Source organism: Notothenia coriiceps, unplaced genomic scaffold (genome assembly GCF_000735185.1).
Source record: "Notothenia coriiceps isolate Sejong01 unplaced genomic scaffold, NC01 NC01_scaffold00003521, whole genome shotgun sequence".
Classification (NCBI taxonomy): domain Eukaryota; kingdom Metazoa; phylum Chordata; class Actinopteri; order Perciformes; family Nototheniidae; genus Notothenia; species Notothenia coriiceps.
In genome coordinates, this window is record NW_011336222.1 from 301,360 (window position 1) to 324,701 (window position 23,342).

General features: G+C 38.4%; 2 protein-coding genes across 2 annotated transcripts in view; both read left to right on the plus strand.

Annotated features, from left to right (window-relative positions):
• The first annotated feature begins 1,045 nt into the window (after nucleotides 1–1,045).
• Nucleotides 1,046–13,045, plus strand: tead3a (TEA domain family member 3 a). The gene is made up of 12 exons (XM_010766695.1): nucleotides 1,046–1,307; nucleotides 6,842–6,906; nucleotides 7,222–7,284; nucleotides 8,454–8,465; nucleotides 8,863–8,973; nucleotides 9,144–9,187; nucleotides 9,267–9,328; nucleotides 9,415–9,548; nucleotides 9,642–9,812; nucleotides 11,507–11,647; nucleotides 11,746–11,898; nucleotides 12,711–13,045. The coding sequence occupies exons 1-12, from the start codon at nucleotides 1,046–1,048 to the stop codon at nucleotides 12,822–12,824; spliced, it is 1,332 nt and encodes a 443-aa protein (XP_010764997.1). The 3' UTR covers nucleotides 12,825–13,045.
• A 4,861-nt stretch (nucleotides 13,046–17,906) lies between these two features.
• Nucleotides 17,907–23,342, plus strand: part of pkp1a (plakophilin 1a) — an 18,594-nt gene continuing 13,158 nt past the window's right edge. Inside the window, exons 1-2 of the mRNA XM_010766664.1 lie at nucleotides 17,907–18,255; nucleotides 22,159–22,277. Coding sequence (XP_010764966.1) covers nucleotides 18,072–18,255; nucleotides 22,159–22,277 — 303 coding nt within the window. The 5' untranslated portion in view covers nucleotides 17,907–18,071. The remainder of the gene's footprint in view (nucleotides 18,256–22,158; nucleotides 22,278–23,342) is intronic.

Here is a 23,342-nt window from a genome sequence, read left to right on the forward strand (position 1 = left end):
GAGCACCGATCGATCGGCAGAGATTGAGTATCGGCCGATCGATCGGAGCATCCCTACTTGTAGTTTTACATCTAACAATATTTTAATAATTTTACCACATGAAAAGGCCAATGCTCTGTCCACTTTTCACTCCAAAACAACATATTTTCTCCAAGGAGTAGTTTCCATTTCGGAGCAACTGGATATTCATGTTTGTTTGCCTAAAAAACCCTTTCTATTTTAAATAATGTGATTGTTAAGACACAACATAGATTTCAAGCTATTGTTGTGGGCAGCGGTGTGTGTGCTGGTTACTTCCAGTTCTTTGGTGGGTTGAAGATACAGAAAGATTATTTAGTTTATTTTTACTTGTACACTTGTAGACTATGCACTTCAGGGTTTGTCTACATTACATGAATCGATGATTTAAAGCGGCACTGTGTTTTCAAAACAGCCAGCATACGGCTGCATTCATTTCTTTAAACCTTGCTGATTGCCATGCCTTTTTGTCTAAATACATCAGCTATCAAAACAAATATGGCTCTGTGTTCTCACATTGTGGTATTATGGTGTAATGCTTTTTTAATGTGGAAGAAATCACGTCTTGAAAACTGGATTCAGTACAAGAGCAGCAATAGTTAACCATGATAGTGTGAGGCTACATTTAACAAACTATGCAGCCTGACAGGGTAATGTAAGAACAAAATAACAGTGTAACTCAAATTCTTCATATTTATAATACTAGGACCGGCTGACAGCTTTAGCCTCAGACTTTTAGCAATTCATCACGTATGAAGCTCTCTGTCACGTACATGTTTAAGACCTTTTTTTACACTGTGCTTGTTTTTAAAATAGTCCAAATAAAACGTTAAAATGTGGAGCTGCCAGCCACCATTGTCATTTCAAGCTTCAAATCAACATTTGCTGGCTAAATGAGAAGTTTTCCATTGTCTACCTTTATGTACAAAGAGAAATGGTTTTTAAAAAAGTACTATTTGGTATAATGAGTGATACAGTTTGCCTATATTCTTGTTAACTGTAGGCGTAATAGTAGAACTTATCAGAAATGTCATGTCCTGTTGTCCTAGGTGTGTTGTGGCCACGAGCCGTCATCATTGCGTCGGAGTGGAGTTGCCGTGGCAGCCCTGACGGGGCTCAGGAGGATGGTGCAGATGGAGAGGTGGCAGACGGGCCGGACCGGGGATTGGACGGTGACCCCGAGGGAGTCTGGAGTCCAGACATCGAGCAGAGCTTCCATGAAGCCCTGGCCATCTACCCTCCCTGCGGCAGGAGGAAGATCATACTTTCAGACGAGGGGAAGATGTATGGTAAGGTCCCGAAAACGTCTTAACATGACAATTTGTGATTCTTTTAATGGTGTCAACTCAGTTTAAAATGACCAAATATATTGTTGTCGTATCATATACTATAGCCTCTTATGAATGACAGTTTTGTTTACACTTATGTCCAGCAACTTTGGGAGTAGGGCTGCAAAACGATAAATGATTAAAATAAATGTGTCTACTAGGACTGCACGATTTGGGGAAATAATCTAATGCGATTTTTCTGACAGATATTGCGATTCGATTTGCGATATTTGTTTTTAAGCGACCCAACGGAAGTTTATTGTAAAATGCGGCCATATCTCCGGCTAGGAAGGTCGTGTCAACGTGCTCCCATCTCTAGCACCCCCGCAGCCCGAGCTACGAGCTTCAGTTTAAGATTCACCCTGTAATAGATGTAAAACATGTGATGGAGCATTACTAACTGACTCAGATGGTTTGTTTCACCAAACCATCTAGGAGAGCTCCATTGGAAGCCATTTGGAAAAGTATTTCAAAAAGACTTGGCAGGTGATTGGATCAATCTGTCTATCACCTTCTATCATGGGCCACTTCTGATTGGTTAACAATGACTGGTACATGTGGAGCACAGCACTTCTGATTGGTGTGGATGACTGACACACAAGAAGAACAACAACAAAAATACAAAAAATCGCAGGCTGTGCGATTTGATAATTGCATCATTTAAAATCACGATTTCAATTTAAAATCGATTAATCGTTCAGCCCTAGTGTCTACGCTGGAGGCATTATGTTTTCGTCTGTCCATCACATTCTCAGGAACGCAATATCTCAGGAACGCCTTTAGGGAATAGTTTTTATATCTGGAACAATCGTCCACTTGGACTCAATGATGACCTGACTAGAATCTGGTGGTCAGAGTTCACTATGACTTCACAAAATGCATTTTGGCTATAACTCAATTATTCGTGACACCATTTCTGGAGAATAATATCCAAAATGTCAGAAATCAACTTCACTGTGACTTTATAATGTTCTGCAAAAACACTTTTCTGGCAATTATTTAATGGCATAACTCAGGAACAGAAGGCTGATTGTGGTCGGACACTGAAATGTTGACAGTAATCTTGTGAGCCCACCATGAAACTGTGGTGATTGATGGATAGATAGATCTTCGGTCCTGCTGGGCATCCATTTCAATGAACTTATACACATATAGTAATAGAAAAACCACAAAGTCTAACAGTCAAGAGAAATTAGTTTAATCTATACATCCCAATAGGATACATTTTAAAAAGAAAATCCTTAAGTAGCTCACAATTTGTACAGCAAATGAATTAAAGGGAAAATAGCCCATAAAACAATCTTTTGATTCAGAATGTATAATGTTTATGTCTTACTGAAGTGAGTGTCTTCAAGCTGTACAGCGACACAAAGATAAGGTTCAAGTATAATGGCTCATCTTTTCCAACGGCATACACTTTATTGGTCTTTTCTTTTACTGAATATTATAAAACTGAAACTTTGTTCTTGAAAAGGTTCCTAGCAAAGGTAGTGATCCACTCCAGAGATGGTCCTGTAGAAACGTCTCAGTTTGTACCCAGGTGATCTGCCTGGAGGTATTTTGGGACAGTGGCTATTTAACTTCGAGGTCAAAAAACAGCCCATGCTGACAGGGTCCAAGACTAGAGCAGGTTGACATTTCAGGTCAGGCTAGGGTTAGCATGAACCAGTAAAACACACATTCCTGGACATTCATTTCTTAAAGACTATTTTTTTAGGATCTGCTCAGTACACTGCCAGTGAGTAGAGCTTTGATGTATTTTGACTGTTTCTTCCTACCTTATTGAAGTCATTGGCTACCGCCCAACATTCCTAACATTCCTCTCTCTTTTTTTTTGGCTGAGGGATGGCATTCCGGCCTGCAGCAGCCTGTGTCATGTGTTTGTGTATGTGGGAGTGTGTGTTGTGGGGGAAACTAAATATGTGCTCCCATGCGACAGAAAGAGAGAGTTTGTTTCAACGTTGCAGCCTTTTCTCCTTTTGTGGAAGTGTGGGCTCGCTGTGTTGAACCACCCCCACTTCCTTCTGTATAAACAAGGATAGTCCCACTGGTTACACAAATTCACACGTTGGAAAGCGCCACTGACACTGAAAATAATCCCCACGCTCTTTTTCCAACTTTAGAGTCACTGCCTTTTAATACAATCCTTTAAAACCTTTGAATACACATTTTAGCTTTCAAATATTGCGTTTTATTTGTCAAATTGTATACCTTTTTTTATAAAAAAAAAGTTTTGTAATTATTATGATTATTTTACAGTTTACCAAATAAAGACTTTTGAAAAACAAGGTAAAGAAAGAAGACAACCTTGCTTTACAATAATAATTAGTGATTCTATCAGAATTTCAGTCTGTGCTTTCCATCCATATCATACATTTCACATATTACATTTCCTTAAATTATCCGTCAATACACCACAGGAGTACAAACCAAATAAATGTTTGAAACCTTGAATACTATAGATGTACTTTTACTTGACATTGTTCAATTTGTCTTGGAAAATATGACTTTTAAGCTAATGTACTAATTACAAATATGTAAAATCCCAGACTTTCCCTCTTAACCAAACTATTTGTTTTACCCCTACGGCTAAACTATGCCCGTCATATTTGAGCTCGAGTCTTTGTGCCCTCAGTCATATGTAACTACTATGAGGTCACCAATAACTATGCAATCAAGCATGTAACACCATAATTATGGGTGTACTGAAAACAAGTAAAAGCCATTCAGATTTTTTTATTTATCGCTTTAGCTAAAATCTTTTTCGTCATGACTTTGTGTAGTTTTTTTCAAAACAGGTGTCTCAAAATAAATTCCTAAATAGCTTTCCTCCTTAAGTTTATGATTGGTGTGGGTACATTTTGTTGTGGTGGGTTTCCATTTAGAGATGGGAATAACTCAGTTCAGGTCAGAGACGGTCTCCTGCAGATTGTCAAATACGTACATATTTGGCAGGGCCTCTTCACACTCTGCTGAGGGATGGTCATACCGCATGGTCCGGAGTGAAACATGCAGCTCGATATCTGCAAGACACCTTGCAGATCTTGTCATTTGGCCAGTCATTTACTTTTAATTTAAAGGGGACCTATCATGCAAAATGCACTTTGTGATGTCTTTTATACATAAATATGTGTCCCCGGTGCGTCGGGGAACTCGCGCAGCGTCAGAAAATAAAACCCTCTCTCTTTTCCTCCGTACCCAAATCTTTTAGAAATGGGTGTACAACGAGCGGATACAGATTCCATCCGAACTGACGTCAAATCGGCAGCGGACCCACAGAAAATTGCTATCAGAAACAATGCCTGATGTGTTTTGGACGTAATCTCGTCTTTGTTTACATTAGCAAGCCTCGCTAACACTCAGAGCTAACCTGTACTGAAGAGCACATGTGTTTTAAAAAGCAGGAAATAAAAAAAGAACTCACCTTGTGATAAACCTGCAAAGGCACACAGGGGATAGGATTTGAGCCTCCATATATTTCAGAAATAATCCTTGACGTGGTTTAAACAGGATGGGGTTTATCACAACCAAATTAACTTTTATCTCCGGTAAGAATTCTGATCAGGTCAATTAGCTCCCCCTCCTCTTTCTTTCTTTTTTTCCAAGCTAAGGGACCCAAGATCCGCTTTTCTCTAACCGTGCTGCAAAAGAGGGGTTTGAGCAGTATGAGGCATGGCTACAATGGGTGATCTGTTTGGTATTTTGAAAAAAAAAACTTCAGACATGTTTTGTATAGGTATGGCCCTACAATATATTTTTCAAATATAGCATGATAGGTCTACTTTAATTGTGCAACCGCATTGAACTAATGACCAAATAAATGTAAAGCATAGCTATAAACCTGAGTTGAAGAAAGCTTGGTCATTGTTGCAGATGAAGGGAATCCAAGGTGTAAATCAAAGTCAACTTTAACGTCAATCTTTCAGTTTGTGTGTACAGACAAAGAGATCGAAATGACGTTTCCAACAATCCCAAACACAAAAATATTATACAATATACAGATATGTATATTCTATATACACAATCAACAGACACATTAAGATAAAAAACACAACAATCAATATATACAAACTAACAGTCACTTCAATATCAAAATCTTTGGGAATGTACATTAGTGAAAGATTGTAACAAAAATAACACACATTATAATAAATAACACATTATAATAAGTGGCTCATGCGTTTACTGCTGGTCAAAAGGGTCAGTCCTTATGAGGAGTAGCAGTAGGCTGCAGGAAGCTGCATGTGTCCTGTTTTGGGAATTGGAGCAGACTCCTCAGTCTGAGTCAGACCCCTCTGCTGATTTTGGGGAATTCTGTGTTCTGGTAACTCCACAGAGGTGACTCAGCCTGATGTGACCTAAGTTATAGCATCACATCACTTCCCAGAAAGAAGGATTATGATGTGAGAATAAATTATTAAAGCTGTAGAATCAGTATGTAAGGGCTAATTATCTTTGGCTTCTCTCTCAATCTGCATTTGCAGCTGGGTAGAAAGTGAGTTGCTTACAGTCAGATAAGACTCACCAGGTGGGGGATGGTAGCTGTGGGAGGCAGAGAAATAAAGGGCCGACCATGCAGTCTTTAGTGACCCCATGTGAGAAGTCTTACAACTACACGGTGAAATCTCGTCTCTTTTTCCTTCCTTTTCCAACATTGCCTGCCATCCAGCTAGCCCCAATTTCCCTCTAAATGATCACCCGTTGTATATCATATACCCACTGTGTGTGTGTTTGGGTAGGGAAATTGATATAGCCTTAGCATCTTCTCAAACTTTAAGTGCAGTCACATTAAACTTTCATATACTGCTGGCTTCATTTCAAATGGGATGGAAAAGTTTCCAAGTCTCTCGATCTTCTTTTGCTTCATACCAAAGATTGTTCTGGAATTTTAAGAACAGCCTAAACCAGTTCCACCAGTTTGACAATGTGTGACTCCTAGGCATGACTCTCTCATAGCTTGAATGTACTTAAGAAGATTCATGTGTTAAAATACAACCCTAATAAGAGCCTTAAACTTGATAACAAGAGCTGCGACCAACACCAAGCAATCATTTATTTTGGTTGAAAGTTGTGGCAAATTTTAAGATGTTTTGTTCTTGGCCAAATGGTTACAGTTAAATGACATTTAATGTAATTTCAACAGAACACCTTTTTAGATTTATGAAACTAATGACGCCAAGATCATCACTAATAAATATAGGCCATTACATTGACAGGTTATTCCATACTTATCAAAAGCTCTAAATGGCTCCAACACTTAAAAAATTGAGAGGCTGTCTTTACTTTATATACATTTTTAGGAAAGGATCACTATTATGAACCCCTGATCAAAAATATATTGATAACTATATTGACTGAAGTAAAGCAAATGTGTTAAAATAGGTAAAGACGGCGTATTTTGATCAGAACATATTGTATCGTGCGTGACTAAGGTTTACTGATAGAAATGTTTAATTTCTCCTTTTTGACTTCAACTATTCCTTTTTCAATTTTAGGTCGAAATGAGCTGATTGCTCGCTATATCAAGCTACGAACAGGGAAGACGCGCACACGCAAACAGGTATGTACAGACAGTAGTGAAGAAGATAGTATGTGTTTTAGGATAAACTGTCATTTACTCATTCGCTTTGATACAATTATTATTAAAGGACCCGTGGCTTTTTTAAATGGCTAAATACTGTTATATATTTTTAATTATTTTAAATATCTTTCTAGTTCTCTACCTGTGTTTTTAATTCTTGTTTTTATGCATCACGACTCCAAGTCAAATTCCTCGTACGTGTAAACCTACCTGGTAATAAACCTGTTTCAGATTCTCATTCTAAATCAACTCTTAAATGTGTGCTTTTTCATGGGGGTCCCCCTGGCTTCATAGGTGTCTAGTCACATTCAGGTTCTGGCGCGTAAGAGGGTACGAGAATACCAGACCAGCATCAAGGTGGGTGCCCACTGAATCAACTCTCCCTTCCCTCTGTAGTCACATCCCCTCTTCTTTTCCTTTCCTTTTTCCTCCCATCCTCTGTCCTTCGTCCTGTCTTTCATCAGGTCTCTAGTCACCTGCAAGTCTTGGCCAAGAGAAAGTCTCTTGAGATTCAGTCCAACCTCAAGGTACACACGTTAGCTGCTTCGCTCTGCATGTGGCCTAAATCTAACATTTAAATCAAATCAAAAAATACGACTTTGGACGTATTACGAGAAGGCATATTTAAAATAATAAAGCATGACATATCTATTTAGTGTTAACGTGATGCTTGGATTTCTATACAGGCATCTAAGGCAGTTGCACTAAATCATGAGGATGGAGATGAGTACATCCAGTTTACAAATAGTTAGTTGCATGATTTGTAATACCATCATTTTTGTTATTAGAAGTGGGAACAGGACGTGGCATGCTCAGGCTTTGCAAACTCGTATTATTTTCAAACATTGCTTTCCGTCTGTATTTGAAGTCGTCTAGCGTTGCTCAGTATAAGAGTCCGATTTGTTGTATTTTATCATAGTATGTTGGAAATAGTTTTCTAAATGCATGGCAGTAATGTTGTTTAGTAAGTGGCTTTGGAAAGTGTATTACACTAGATACAGTACTCGGCTCGTTTGAACTAAGCATGTGCATGGCTTTAGTAACGTAAATAAATGGCTTGCATACACTCAGACACACAGGGAGTAGTTAATGGGCCCCTCGTCCATGTGCACATGACCAATTTCAGTTTTCTCTTTAAAATCATTTCTGATCTCTGTCTAATCTAAGAAACTTCCCTCAGTACTTTTATACCTCTTTCTTCACTCTTATAAAGGTTCTGTGTGACATCTTTTTGCACCAAAGGCATTTGTCTTGCCGCCCATTTGGAGAACATGTTTAGATTTCCCCGCAGGTATATATTCCTGGTATAAATGTTAGCTCTCAACAGGATGTAGCTCGTCATGTCTGTTAGATTATCATTTTGGCTATACTGTGTTTTTAGTGTGTAGGTTAGGGGTGTAGTAATTTCAAAGAGTTGTATGTGTAGAGGAAGGTGTTTTTCCTCATTGCATAGTAGAAAATATTTGTGACCTGCTGTTGTTTTGTATGTACTGAAGTTAATTATTAACGTGTCTCCTTTGCCGTAGGCCATGAACTTGGTAAGTTTTGGATATATAACTACAATCTTTTGCTTCAGGCTTTGTGCTTTGTGGTTGGCATCACATAACTGCTAGCCCACATTGCAGTTTTACCGCCAGACTCAAAAGTCCTGCTCATTACTCCTTTGTTTTTTAGTGGCTTTAGTTAAATACTGGTGATGGCTCCAGTTAGCTAGTCTGCTAGCGTGGTGCTCTTTCTGCTTTGGCATCCCACTGTATCTGCTTTGCACTCTGTCCTGTCTTCCCTCATAGTTACTGCTTCATGCTGAATCACTGTATAACATGTTGGCTGGCTTGCTGTCTGAACTGGCCTTGAAGGCTGGCTGCTTCTACATTTGACTGGATTTGACCAGATGGAGCATTGTCATTGTGTATCGCCTTTTTCTCCGTTATTCAGGACCAGGTATCCAAAGACAAGGCACTGCAGACGGTGGCCAACCTCTCGTCAGCTCAGATTGTGTCTGCTAGTGTAATGAAACCCCAGACTCAGTTCCCTCCACCAGTCAGAGTGAGCCTCACACACACACACACACACACACACACACACACACACACACACACACACACACACACACACACACACACACACACACAGACAAGCATCTGTTCTTTTCTACCTTCTGGGTAAAGCTCTGAGTAATACTATCTGCTCCATTTCCCTTCTTTCCTTTTGTTTAGTTTTGGCCCGGCCCTATGCCAGGACAGGCTGGACATTCTCAGGAGTAAGTCTCACTGGCAGATTATTTGGTGTTGTTTGTTTCAACCGGAGAATGTCTAATCATTTTGTGTTCCTTTTTGCAGCATCAAGCCCTTTGCACAGCCACCATACACTACACTACCACCCCCTGTCGCTGTACCTATCAGTGAGTGTGAACCCACGGATTTCTACTGAGTTTTAAGCAATAATGTTCGGTATGTTAATTGCTTTCCTGATTTAAATGTTTTACAGGCTATGAGCCCCTGCCTCCCCCGCGTCCCGCCGCCATAGCAGCTCCTGTATGGCAAGACAGAACCATCGCCTCAGCAAAACTACGGCTACTAGAGTACTCTGCATTTATGGAGATCCAGAAAGAAAGGGAGATGGTACAGACACCCAGACCTTTATAAAATACTACATAATACTTTTGTATGTCCTTTCCGATTGTTTTCTTATCCCTTCTCCTTCCTCCCCTACAGTATAAACACCTTTTCGTGCTCATTGGACCGTCAAACCCGGGTTACAATGACCCCGTTTTGGAGTCCATAGATGTGAGGCAGATTTACGACAAGTTCTCCGAGAAGAAGGGAGGCCTGAAGGAGCTGTATGAAAAAGGGCCGCACAACGCATTCTTCCTGGTCAAGTTCTGGGTCAGTACACAATGCCAGTATTCTCCCTTTTTTACAGGCGCAGAAAAGTAGGTCAGGGTAATTAAAAAATGACCCCAGGAAGTCAGGTGATTATTAGGGTATTGTACGACATTGAACACAAAATGCATTCCAGTTTTTACGTTGGATTTATTTGTATTACTCATTTAGATAGATTATTAGTTTATACATTATACAACTCGGTTTAAAACCAGCTACACTACACTGGGAAAGCAAAGCCAGTGTGATGATAGGGCACACCGGAAGTTAGTAGTTGATAGCGATGGTAAATAAACAAAAGTAATCTTTACATTCAGTGTTAGTCATCAGGCTGCAACAATTAGTTGAAAGCTTCAATCAACCTGTTCTTTCCAATTCTACATCAACATTTTAATTATGTACAGTTTTTTTCTATATACAGGACTGTCTCAGAAAATTAGAATATTTTGATAAAGTTCTTTATTTTCTGTAATGCAATTTTAAAAAAAACAAAAATGTCATACATTCTGGATTCATTACAAATCAACTGAAATATTGCAAGCCTTTTATTATTTTAATATTGCTGATTATGGCATACAGCTTAAGAAAACTCAAAAATCCTATCTCAAAAAATTAGAATAGTTCCTCAGACCAAGTAAAAAAAAAAGGTTTATAACAGCAAAACACAATCAAACATTTGAAAATGTACCATTAATGCACTCAGTACTTGGTTGGAATCCTTTNTAAAGGTGGGGGTCCGTGGACCGGCCATAGAGCCCATAGAGTTAAAGGTGTTGGCCGTTAGCTGTAAAAATCCATAGATTAGCCGCACCGTTATATAAGCCGCAGCGTCGAAAAATAGGGAAAAAGGCGCGACTTATAGTCCGAAAATTACGGTACATGTTTACTCATTCTTTTTAAACTATACAATATGACAAAAGAGATTTTAAAGATGTATTCAAAGACCACAAAAGCAGCTTTAAATACAAATANTTGTGGATGTGCTTTGAAACTGCACTCTGTGAACAGCTTGCTCTTTGAGAAATTTCTTTTTGTGTCTTACCCTCCTGATGGAGGGTGTCAATGACGGTCCTCTGGACAGCAGTCAGATCAGCAGTCTTCCCCATACTTGTGATTTAGTTTACTGAACCAAGCTGAGTGTTTTTCAAGGCTCAGGAAACCCTTGCAGGTGTTTCGAGTTAATTAGACGATTCAAGTGATTCGTTGAACACCCTACTAGTATACTTTTTCATGATATTCTAATATTTAGAGATAGGATATTTGAGTTTTCTTAAGCTGTATGCCATAATCAGCAATATTAAAATAATAAAAGGCTTGCAATATTTCAGTTGATTTGTAATGAATCCAGAATGTATGACATTTTTGTTTTTTTAATTGCATTACAGAAAATAAAGAACTTTATCACAATATTCTAATTTTCTGAGACAGTCCTGTACATGTTTACTCATTCTTTTTAAACTATACAATATGACAAAAGAGATTTTAAAGATGTATTCAAAGACCACAAAAGCAGCTTTAAATACAAATAAATGCATTGGTACAGCCATAGTTAGTTACTTAATACATCTGAACAATGTATTTCCATCCAGACCCAGGTATTTGCATGAATAAACTCATCAGCAAGGGTTTTATCTATCTTTTTTATTAGCTTCCACTGATTTTTTTTTTCATTCTCCATCTTTCTGTGCTGGCTTCAGGCGGACCTGAGCAGCGACATCGAGGAAGGCTCCGGCGTGTTCTACGGCGTGAGCAGCCAGTACAGTGGAACAGAAAACATCACCATCAGTGTCTCAACGAAGGTCTGCTCCTTTGGCAAGCAGGTGGTCGAGAAAGTGGAGGTAAGAAGCTTTCATTGAATACTCATAATGCATTTCATATGCAACTGTTTTAAGATATGGTTTAATTGTGTGTGTGTGTGTGGATTTCTCTCTCTCAGACAGAATATGCTCACATGGAAGGAGGAAAGTATGTGTTCCGCATCCATCGCTCGCCCATGTGTGAATATATGATCAACTTCATCCACAAGCTCAAACACCTGCCGGAGAAATACATGATGAACAGCGTACTCGAGAACTTCACCATCCTGCAGGTGTGTGTTGGCCCCTCGTGTTATTTCCTATATTAGGATATCTTGACAGGTCTCGGTTTGTTTTAATACATGTTAGATTAGATTCCTTTATTGTCACTACATAGAGTACAACGAAATTCCAAGTATTCCCGATGGTGCAATCACACATAACATACAGTATAAGTATCATTTTGAAAATACAAGCTAAAACTTTTCATATATAATAAATAAAGTGACTATAAATTGGACCTATGACACATTGAACAGTACGCTTACAAAACAATACAGCATTACCATACAAATACAAGAACAATGCGGTCAAGGCAGTACAAAATGTAAACAAGTCAATAAGTAAGTTATTGTACATGTATTGATCAGTGCAGTTGATCATTACATTTAGCTGACGCTTTTATCCAAAGTGACTTACGATAAGTGCATTCGACCAAGAAGATACAAACTTGAAGAAAACAGAATCATAAGTACATCAGGTTTCATAGAGCCAAACATTTCAAGTGCTACTCAACTGGCTTTAGATAAGCCAGTCCTTTATTAGTATACAAGTGCTTTGTTAGTAATTGTTTTGCTCGAAGTGGAGTCGAAAGATTACAAAACTAGAAATAAATGTGTGTTCTATAAAAACGGTATGATGTAGAATATAAAGTGCAGTTGGATGTAAACATGTACTTAGTTGAGCATAAGTTCAGTTCCATTAGTGCTGTGATTGTCTGGCTGTGTTCAGCTCACGTATGGCACTGGGGTAAAAGTTGGTCTTATGACTTTTTGTCCGTGATTTGATGCTGACCTCCACCATGTTTCCCTCTTTCTCTCGCTAGGTGGTGTCCAACAGAGAGACTCAGGAGACTCTGCTGTGCATCGCCTTTGTGTTCGAGGTGTCCACTAGTGAACATGGAGCACAGTACCACGTTTATCGACTAGTTAACGACTAGCAGCACATGGCGTGCATGCAGAGACTCTCCACAGACTTTTTGATACATACAGCATAAACACTATTTCCAGCTCAAACACACAGAACCCCCACTCCTGTACTCTCAACACACTTGTTTTAACAGACCAACAGTCACACTCTAGTCACACCTCTTGTTTGTATGTGTATGCTTTTCCATCACTGCAAACTATGCACCCTTTTTTAAACAGCCCATGACTTAAACACTAAAGTGAAGTTCTTTTATTATAGATTTCTACCAAAATCCAGAGTTATTATCACTAAGTGTTGTGATGTAATCCATGAAATGATTTAGTCACATTAACCTCCCAACTGGAGAAACTGATTGAGCACATCTCAATGTATCAAGGTGCATTAAAGGTGTTCGTCTTTTTTTTATTGTATCCACTGACAAGCAAAGGAAAAGACACATAAGAGCTAAATGCTATAAAACAAGTTTAATATAGGGTATTCTATTTTCATATCCATTATAAGGGCAATGTAGCTGTGGTGCTCTAAAGATGTATATTCTCTTTTCCTGGCATATGTATTTAAGGCATAGGTGTGACTGATGTGAGACCAGTTTGAATATAGATTGGCAATCAAATCATTTAATCAGTGTTAATGTTACTATTCCACCATGACTTTTCCTTCTGCAGTTTAGTATCTCTGTAAGGAATGAAAAGAGCCTTAATTGGGGTATCCTCTATCATTGTTTCGTGTGGAGAATCATTATTATACTCCACTTGGTTTAATCAAAACTCTAAGGGAAATGCAGCAGGAAATATAAGTCTGCCTCTTCCCAGAATGCAATTCACTACATGTCTAGACGTAAATGTCCTATTTATATTTGAAACACGTTGTAATGTGTAAAGAGAGCCATCCTTTTTAAGTGTTTAAGTTAGGCTCACCTGTCTTTGGAATCAAAATAGTTCACAGCTAGTTTAATATTCAGCTCACACTTTAGTGTCAGCAGCATTTTGAAAGAAAGAAATGATCTTTTACTGTTCATTAACTAAATCCAGATTTAACTCTGACTGTGTGGGCTCGCTGCAGTATTTCTACCTCCACGTGAGTTGGGATAAGAATGTGCTTTGGTTCATAAAGCCTTAACCTGAGGAGCACTGATGTATAGGACGTGTACACTACACTTGTAATGGTACTGTTTATAAACCAAAACAAGGTAAATAGACTCGTTTTTGTAAAGATGAAATATCTTTTTTTGTATTTTACCAGCACGGCTAGAAGTGTTACTCTAAGCATCAGAAATGATGGGTTGTTTTGGTTGTATCTTTTTGGATGTATGCAAAATGATGTATGGTACAGACCACACTACGGTCACCCACAGTGCACTGGGGTAGATTTTTGTCTGATAACACTAACAAATTATCCAGCTTTCATTGCTTTTTTTTCTCTTTTGTTCAATGTAATATTTTTTGGTTTCTGGTACAAGTTGCTACCAGCCTTTTTTATATAGTAAGTGTTTTTTGACTCTATTACGCCCTTTCCAGGAAGGATTATCTTTAACCATGTGAAAAGTGACAACGATTTGTCTCGACCATGAAAGTAAAAGCCGACTGGTTCAGTTTTAAATAACCATATTCACTTTCTGGTCAGCTAAAATGTTTATTCTTTTATTTTTCCTGTCACTGTACTCTGGTTGGCTGTGCCTCATCACTCCTTTGGTCAATTCTGCTCAGTGAATTACATCTGTGCCTTCATGCCGTACCAATAAAATCACATGGTGTTTGCAAAATCGTGTATCATTTAGAGTTTTTATACTAACACTTGGCTGCATGGGAAAGGAATTAATTAATAAATGTTTAAACGTCAATCCCTATTTAAGTGAAATCCCATATACTGCACAGGCCTCATCTGTAGTTTGTGTACTATGAAAAGTCATGTCTACTGTATTCCTATATCTACAGCAATTTCAATTATCTTTTTTGATATGTTATAGCCACTTGAACAGTTTTAACAACATATGTCACCTGATTAATCACCCCCCCTTGTGTTACACACTGAAAATGTCATGACATAGGTTGCATTTCTCATTCAGTCTGCTAGATGGGGCTGTCACCTCAGTTATACAGACTTGGCATTTGTGTGTGACAAAAAGTGCCTCCTTCACGGAAACATAATCTTATTTGTATTAATTATCACATGTGTTGAGATATTGGTGTGATAGAAACAAAGAGTGCCATTAATTGTAATAATGATTCATTAATGTTAAAAAAAAATGCTATAAAAGTATTCATATTGGCAGTTTTTGTTTGGCCAATGGGAAAGTATGCTGCTTGTATGTGCACCACTGAAATGAAAGATACATCCGTGTCATAATACAGCTTATTTAGGGCAAAGGTTGATATTTATCAACACAGCTTTTGCTATCTGTAAATGGAGTGCATTTTTCTGTCAGCATCCACCCATTTACTATCATTCATAAAGACGCAGAGGCTGCCATACAAGATACCATCAACTCAGGAACACTAACACACACATTCAAAGCAGCCGGATCGGTTGAATATGAGATGGCAACTATCCAAGGCATACATAAACAAGTAGGTGTAGATAAGAGTTTTTCACAGTCTATATAACCTTTATTTTTGATTAGTAAATACTGTCCAAGAAACACACAAAACAAAACTTAGTACTAAAAAATTCTATTAGAATTTAACAAAAAAATTAAACTAACACCTGTTAAAGTTGAACAGAATATCAAAAATAAAATGTGTAATTGCCCTAAAGATAAAAGTGATTGGATAGTTCTTCATGTTATTTCTTGTCCTTTAATTTTTATTGTACAATGCCATGTCTTTTTGTGCTGCTGCAACACAAAAATGTCCCAAATTGGAATCAATAAAGTTCTATCTTATCTTGTTAATCCATGTTGCAGGTGTGAATGGATTCGTTAAGATCTTAATAGCAACTGGCATCTGCATCGTGATCCAGTCTTTTTAATGTATTCAATAAGGGCCAACAGAAGACAAAAACCAAGTTGTAAATATTTAGACACATTTTTGCTTCATCCAGATGTTCTGTAGCCGTTGTCAAAGGGCATGACGGCCTGTACACCTGCTCACTTCCAGTATTCCTTAAACTCCTCTGGCCGCAGACATTAGTCAGAATGTTATCCGTCTGGAAAGGCTCAAAGAACCTACGGCGTCCTGCAAAAACTACATGCAGTGACACACACACACACACAAAGCCCTTGGCCAGGGTGTGGTACTTGCTGGCCACATAAGCATTTCAACATTGCAGCAGTACAGAATATAGCCGAGATAGTTCACAGGTTGCTCGTGTTGTATTTCAACTTAAATTATTGAGCCATGATGGAGCACTGATAGTGGTTTAGTTACTAAGTTACTTTACAATCGAATACATCTGTCTTTAAAACGACATGGGCTTTGTTTTTTTGGTCAGTTTAACTATACTGCATAATCCTACCTGATCTAAGGAATTTCAAACTATCTGACCATAAAACTAATGTTTGACTCATGTTTCTCCCTCTATCAGATAAAAACTAGGAATATAGACTTCATATGCACCGAGTTATTTTTCCTTGTCATTAACACTTCAAAGATATATTACGCACATGATATGTGTTACCTTGGCAGGTTTAAGGAGAAAGGTGTGGTGGGAAAGTGTAACCTGCAGAAACGTAGCCAAAACATTCCGGTTAAGCAGAAAGCATCTGCTTGATGTGTCGTCTCCTTCTTTTTTTCTCTCTCTTCTAACTGGCTCTGCTATTTTCAAACTGATTCTCAAACTCCTGCCCTGACATCACATCTGGCATTGAACATTTGCATAAAAGAAAATAGCAGGTCATCGGGAGTTTAGCCAAGAAGCTGTTGAGGGAAAAAAATAGCAGTGTACCTCACACAGGTTGATCAATTTAGTTTATAAAGATGATTAATAAGGACATAATTATAGTGAGAGAGATATAGACTTGAATAAATTTGAGTAAAGTTTAGTAAAGCACTATCAATTTTAGTAAAGTTAAAATCATGATGATGTCTTTACCTTTGATTAAAAAAAACATTTATCCAAAAACAGCCTTATGCCAGCTGACTTATGTGGAGTTACAACCCACATAAGGAGCAATGGATGGATTCAAGATCATTTAACATGGGCATATCGGAAGAGGCGTTTTAAATGGAAATGAAGTTCAGAAATTAATGGAGAAAAAAAAGTAGTCTGCTTGTAACAACATCAAAATGATTTTACTCAGATTTTACCGAATAAGTCAGCGAAGGTGTTAGGTGGATATACCGTTGTAAAATGGAACAAGAACCTATGATTATGCTAGTATTTTTGTATGGTAATTTGTGTTATTACTTCATTTATTTAAAAGTGTTAAAACAAGTCATCAAAAAAATATTACAAGAAAAATCTTGCATTCAAAAGTTAACACTGTGTATTATTGGCAAAAAAGTGTATGCATAAAGTACTTATGATATATTCTGCCTGCCTGTAAGAGAATATTCCAGTCAAATTGATATTGTACAATTTGGCACAATGTATCTATAACGCCTTAAAACATTTTGTTATGAATATTAACAAACCCTAACAACTTGTAAACCCTTTCCTAAAGTGTGGAAACATATGTATGACATGTCCAATATATTTTTGCAGCAATGCCTTATTCCTAATTATGAATCATCTGAATTATTCTTGAGTGCAAGTGTAGATCTGAGGAGTCAGATACTCTATTATTTCCATTACTCATGCATTAATATAGCTTACATTTTAGTAGTTGGTCAAGGTTTAGCCCTTTTTTATATTTTATAAGCTCATGATACTGTATATTCAAGTATGTGACCCTAAAATCTATATTATAAGTTATGGTTTAGCTTGAGATGCCTTAATGTATCAGGCTTCATTCCAACATTACTTATGAACTTTGAACCTTTCTTGAAGCGTTAACAGAGAGAAAAAACACGTAGGCTACTTACTAAAGAGCAGGCTGTTTATGCTAATCAGCTCAGGTGTGCAGATATGGCACACGGCCCCGCCCACCAGTGGCTCCTGGAGTGAACTCCCTCTGGTCCCACCTCGACAGGGCGCGGTCCCGAGGGTGGAGTCCACCGCCGCTGGCTGATCTCTGAACACTTTGCCAACCTCCAGACTTGGCCCTGTCCGCTGCTCTGCTCACGCTGAGTCGAGCTGCGTTTTTTCTTTCGGGTCTGCACTTTATTTGGAAACTTGTTTTCAACCTAACTGTTCTTGAGAAGGGCACCGAGCTGGGAAAATGATGGCTCCGGAACCGCTGCGTTCAGCTATGAGTATCCGATGCGTGGAGGACACTTCGCTCGCGGTGCCTTCCGACACCAAGCTGCACTCAGGACAGCGGCGCGTGCTGGATCAAGTGCACACCATCAAGAGAAGCAAGTCAAAACCTGGGAAGAGCGGCACATTGTCCCCCCCAGCTCTAAGTATGGAAACAAAACTTTACACATTAACATCACATTAATTAAGAATATCTCCTCATAGTGCATGTTCTAACCTCTTAATTTGGACAGTGAGGTTTTATTTAGGCATCCTTATAGGCATATCACTTTCGCGCTTGTTTGCTAAAATTAAATCGTTTTTTTGTGGTTCCTGGCAATTATGCGTCACACAACTTTCCCTTCAGTGACCTCCTGCAGACAGATTGAATGTGCTATTTTCCTGTGCTGTGTTTTTGGTCAGCTATGTGAGGAAAACAGACCGCTCGTGGTTCTCTTTGTAGATTTTAAGTGTGTAAAACATTGCTGCTGCTTAAAGTTAACTAGTAAGCTAATTGTAGTTAACTGCGAGAGAAATAGTTGTGTTGAACATGTTGAGGGGGTGTTTAGTCTCAGTATCTATATCGGAGGTGTGTTGGTAACGCCATGAACATAGCATCAGCGTGTGAAATATGACCCATGGTTAGCTGCTATTAAACTAAAGTGTTTTCTTAGTGTAAGCTCTGGGAAGAGTCATAGTCTCATGATCCTATCCCAGGGCTCGACATTAAGGACTGCCCGATGGCCATCTAGTTTAGCTCGGGCAATGAAGCCTCACCTGCTCGTTGCCCGATCGGGCAATCTATTATGCCAGTATCATGCAGCTCGCGGATCCAGTAATGAGTGGCCCGACAGTAAAACTAAAGTTTAGGTAGTTTGAGAGGTAATTAAAATAGCTACGTGTGATATTCTAACCTGAAGTGTGTGTTTTGTCCGCTTACCGCTGCATGATCATGCAGCGCTGCCTGTCGACTCGTCAGCAGCAGCTGATCTCTCTCTCCCGTCAGATTAGACTTCACTCGCGTTTATGTCCATATCGATCAGATCCAGCTAGTTCTAGCTAATGATATGACTACCTGCTTATTAAAAGACACCTAAACAATAAGTGTCGCTATGCAACTGGGAGAGGCCACAAAGTATAGCGCAGCATTATGCATTTGTTTACATGCCCACCGGAACCCCGAGGCGTTACCAACAGATCAACGCACAATCAACCCATACAGGACATCTCTTTCTCCACATTAAGTGTTAGACATTAGAATCGCTATTCTTTGCCTTCATCAGATGGAAAGTGTCTTGACCAACAACTTAAGTATTTCTTATAGCTATGCAGGGCATGCAAGCGAGCAAACACAAACAAACAAGTGAAATGAAGAATAAAATTGAAATTGTACAATATAATATTGTGCTGGTTCACCTTATAATTCAGTCTAGAGAATGCAACAGACGGCATCTACAGTAAGACCTGCACAACTCTAAATGTTCTAGGGGGAGGCCCCCCAAACCCTTCGTGCCATTTCGTCCGCGCGCATTTTTCAGGGCTATCTCTATTGGGCTAAGGGCCATCTGTAAATTAGCTTAGATGGCCCTCCCAAAATCCTTAATGTCATGCATTGTCCTATCCCTACTGTACATGAGCTTGCCACAGAGGTTTCTGTATACAGCCCATGGGGTTTAGCCACACACAGCCCAAACACATGTGTATGAAATTATATTTTAGTCTTTCAAAACCAGTCTGGTATTTGGCTTTTACTTCAACAGGCATTATAAAGTACCACCACAATTGAGAGAGAGAGAGAGAGATAAACAACAAAAACTTCATACTGTGCTATTTTACTGTTTTATTGACACATTCAATGTATTCAAGTGTGTGGCTCGCCTGAAAAGAATATTTCTGACCTGTTTTAAAATGGGCCTTTTATTCAATTTAAAGATTGTAATTACAATCACTGGTTTAAGATTAAACGAAAAATGTCGCCATTATGAACGCATACATCCAAACCAGGCAATATTGGTTCATAAAAAGTACCATTTGAAAGCTTGCACCTTTTTAATAATATACTTTATCCAAATGTCTCCACATACAGAATAGCAAAATTAACTCCATATTTATTTGTCCCTTCAAATTTGTGTTTGTGATTCTGTCTTTTGTGTTATAGCATCATTTAGGAGTTATGAAGTTGTCTAAAAAGAGAGCTAGGTGTAAAGTGACCTCAAGATCTGACAAGAAAATACTTTGCTGTGAGCGAATTTCGACATTACACACAACAGAAAGATAGTCAAACTCAGAATATTAATGAAAACAACTACAAGGTTAGTCTTGCACATACGCCTGAGGCTGCTCTTAATATTCCTATTCCACCAACCTGTTCATAGAATAAGCTAAGCAGTGTTAATGGTTCAATGAGACAGTTGGACCCTCTGGACCGGGGACATTCCCGTTTGCAGCCAAGACATTATTAGATATTTCTGCTGCAGCCCCTACATAATACTAACAAGAAGTTGTGTTGATCGTGATCAAAGATTTAAAGGTAGAAGAAAGAAATTGTTGCGTTAAAACAACAAGCAGGCCTTCCTGAAAAGACCCACATCAATGAGAGTCTCTATTGATTGAGTTTCTGCCAACACAAGTGACTAACATATGATTTGGCCATGTCTCCCTCAGTGTGCATCTGAAGCTGCTTCACTTGATCATTGCTTTATTACCTTTGTTAAACAAAAGGTAAGAAATAAGCTAAATTGTACAAAATAAACTTTAAAAAATGTACTAAATTAACAGGTGATATCATTGGAGTGTAACACTTTTTGACGTGGCAACACATTAGTCAATAACTTGAATTAACATGAATTAAAATGATTCTTTACTGAATAATGTACATAGTATAATTGAAATAATATTGCACTGTAAGAGATTGGAACTCATCGTCTCCTCTTTGAGTATTGGTGTCTCTGCATCCTCTTGTGAAACTCAGAAAATGTATTAAAAAAATACAAGGCTCGATAGTAATAGTGTCGGTTAAGGAATAAAATATATTTAATTTTTTCAGTAACTGACCCTTTCAAAGAGATTCTAAAATGTATGACGGGTCTTTAGTCACGTTGTGTTTGCTACATAGACCTCATGTATGATAACGGTGATTCATGTGCCGTTGTTTTGACAATCATAATCCTGTAATGGTGTGGTGAAGACCCAGCCTGTCATTTTGGGACAATGTGCAAACCTTGCGTTTTGATGAATCACCCAACGAGACAGACGGGCTGAGGTGCCAGCGCACGTTGGCTCTGTGGCTGGATTAAGCTTACTCACAAACTGCAGACTGTGAATGACATTATGACAGGTCTGTATGTGTCTGATTGTAGATTGCCAGTCATGCATATCAAATATTGGAAACACATTTCTTTTGGATGATGATCTGAAAAACGACAAAGCGATTGTTGACAAGCGAATTATATCATTGACAATAAAGTTCAAATTGTTATTCATTTCAGACATAAGTATTTAATCAGAGGTTATACAGAAACCTTATGACAATCTTGAAAAATATTTAATAATTCAATAATATATTTTTTTTTAACAGAGTTAAACAAAAGAACTGCATTAGAAAATAATTTAAGTGTTGTGTATTTTATACCAAAAGTAATGCATTGAGGATTTGCTTTTGAGCTTCTAGAAACTGATGGGTAATGGAGTCAGTACGGTTTTCAATGTTGAAGAGCTCTATCTGTTATGGGATGTTTAGTGTTTTCCTACTTTATCAGTTTAGGATCCTGTAGTTTATGAAGGAGAAGGAGACCATTTTTCCATTATGTTAATATGGGTGGGCAGCGCCAGATTTCATCGCCCAAAGGAGGGCAGAGTGCTAACCTGATTCTGATTGGCTCATTTGGGGCATCTTTTTGTGTTCTAATGTAAACCTTTAAATACATTTGAGTGTGGGTTTATATGTCATTTTGACTGTGCAGAGTTCCCTCCATGGGATCAATTAAGTAAAGGACTTTGTTTTGAGCTTGACTGCATGATATTGTGAGTTGTTGTTCATTTCAGTTTCCACATGTCTCTTCTGTTAACAGGCCCATTACCGCAGAATATGTCAACATGTGAGTTTGGAACCTTCAAGTTTTCTCCGTCCAAAGCGAATGGGTTCTTCGGTCGCGCCAACTCCAGTCAGTCAACAGGCTACACCAAAGTGGTAAGTGCGCTGTTGTTTTAGTGATTGTCAGCGCTAATACCCTTTTACTTTTCACAGACATAACATTAAAGGACAACAATGGTAGTTTTAGCTACTCTTATCAAAGATACTTAAAGGTCACCTATTGTGCAAAATCCACTTGTCCCCTCTGTGTAAAGAGATTCTGAAAGTTTCAGGAAAAAAGATTCGCTCACTTTTCGTCCTGATCCATTTATATAAAAAACCTGAGCTGATCAGACTTTGGCCACTTTATGATGTGGTAACGGTTTTTTGGCTTGTGTAACCATTAGCCAATCACCAACCAAGGTAACCCCCCCCCCCCCCCCCACCTTATCATCTGAATCTCCTCCTAGAGCACCATTGTGTTCTTTTTAACCAAATATTTCTCAGAGGGGCGTGGGGAGGGGCTCCTTATCTTCATCTAAAGTAACAGACTCAGAATCAGCACTTTTGAAACAGAGCTGAAACAGAGGGGATTATGGGATGCTGCAATGCACGATCTATTTGGTATTAGGAGCCAAACACTTCAGAGACATGTTTTGTATATATCTATAATATATTGATGAAAAACAGTATAATAAGGGACCTTTTTTAAATAGTGCATTCCTGTTTTATTTGAGTTACTTCTTCTTAAATCATCGTTTAGGATGTAATGACACATGTTTGCAGGAATCCATCACAGTTATTAGATGATGTTTTATCTGCATTCACTTTTGTTTTCATTATAAAAACGGTGCTGTTTGTGGAAATTCAGAATAGGCTTCTTAAATTAAACTAATAACTAAATCACTGCTTTATGATAGCATACCTTTTTAAAACAATAATATCGAACAAAAAAAATAAGAATTTAAAGGAATAATTACCTGTTTGCTGTCAACGAAAACTGAAAACAGAGAAGCAGCTAGCGTTAGTCTGTCAACAAAAGCAGCCTGCCCGCGCCTCTAAAGCTCTCAAATCAACATGTTTTAACCTGTTTGTTAAATCCATAGAAAAATCTGTTAGGGTTTTTCGGTGAAAACATGCAGTAACAGTGCATGTGCTGTGAACACTCGGATACCAAAACAC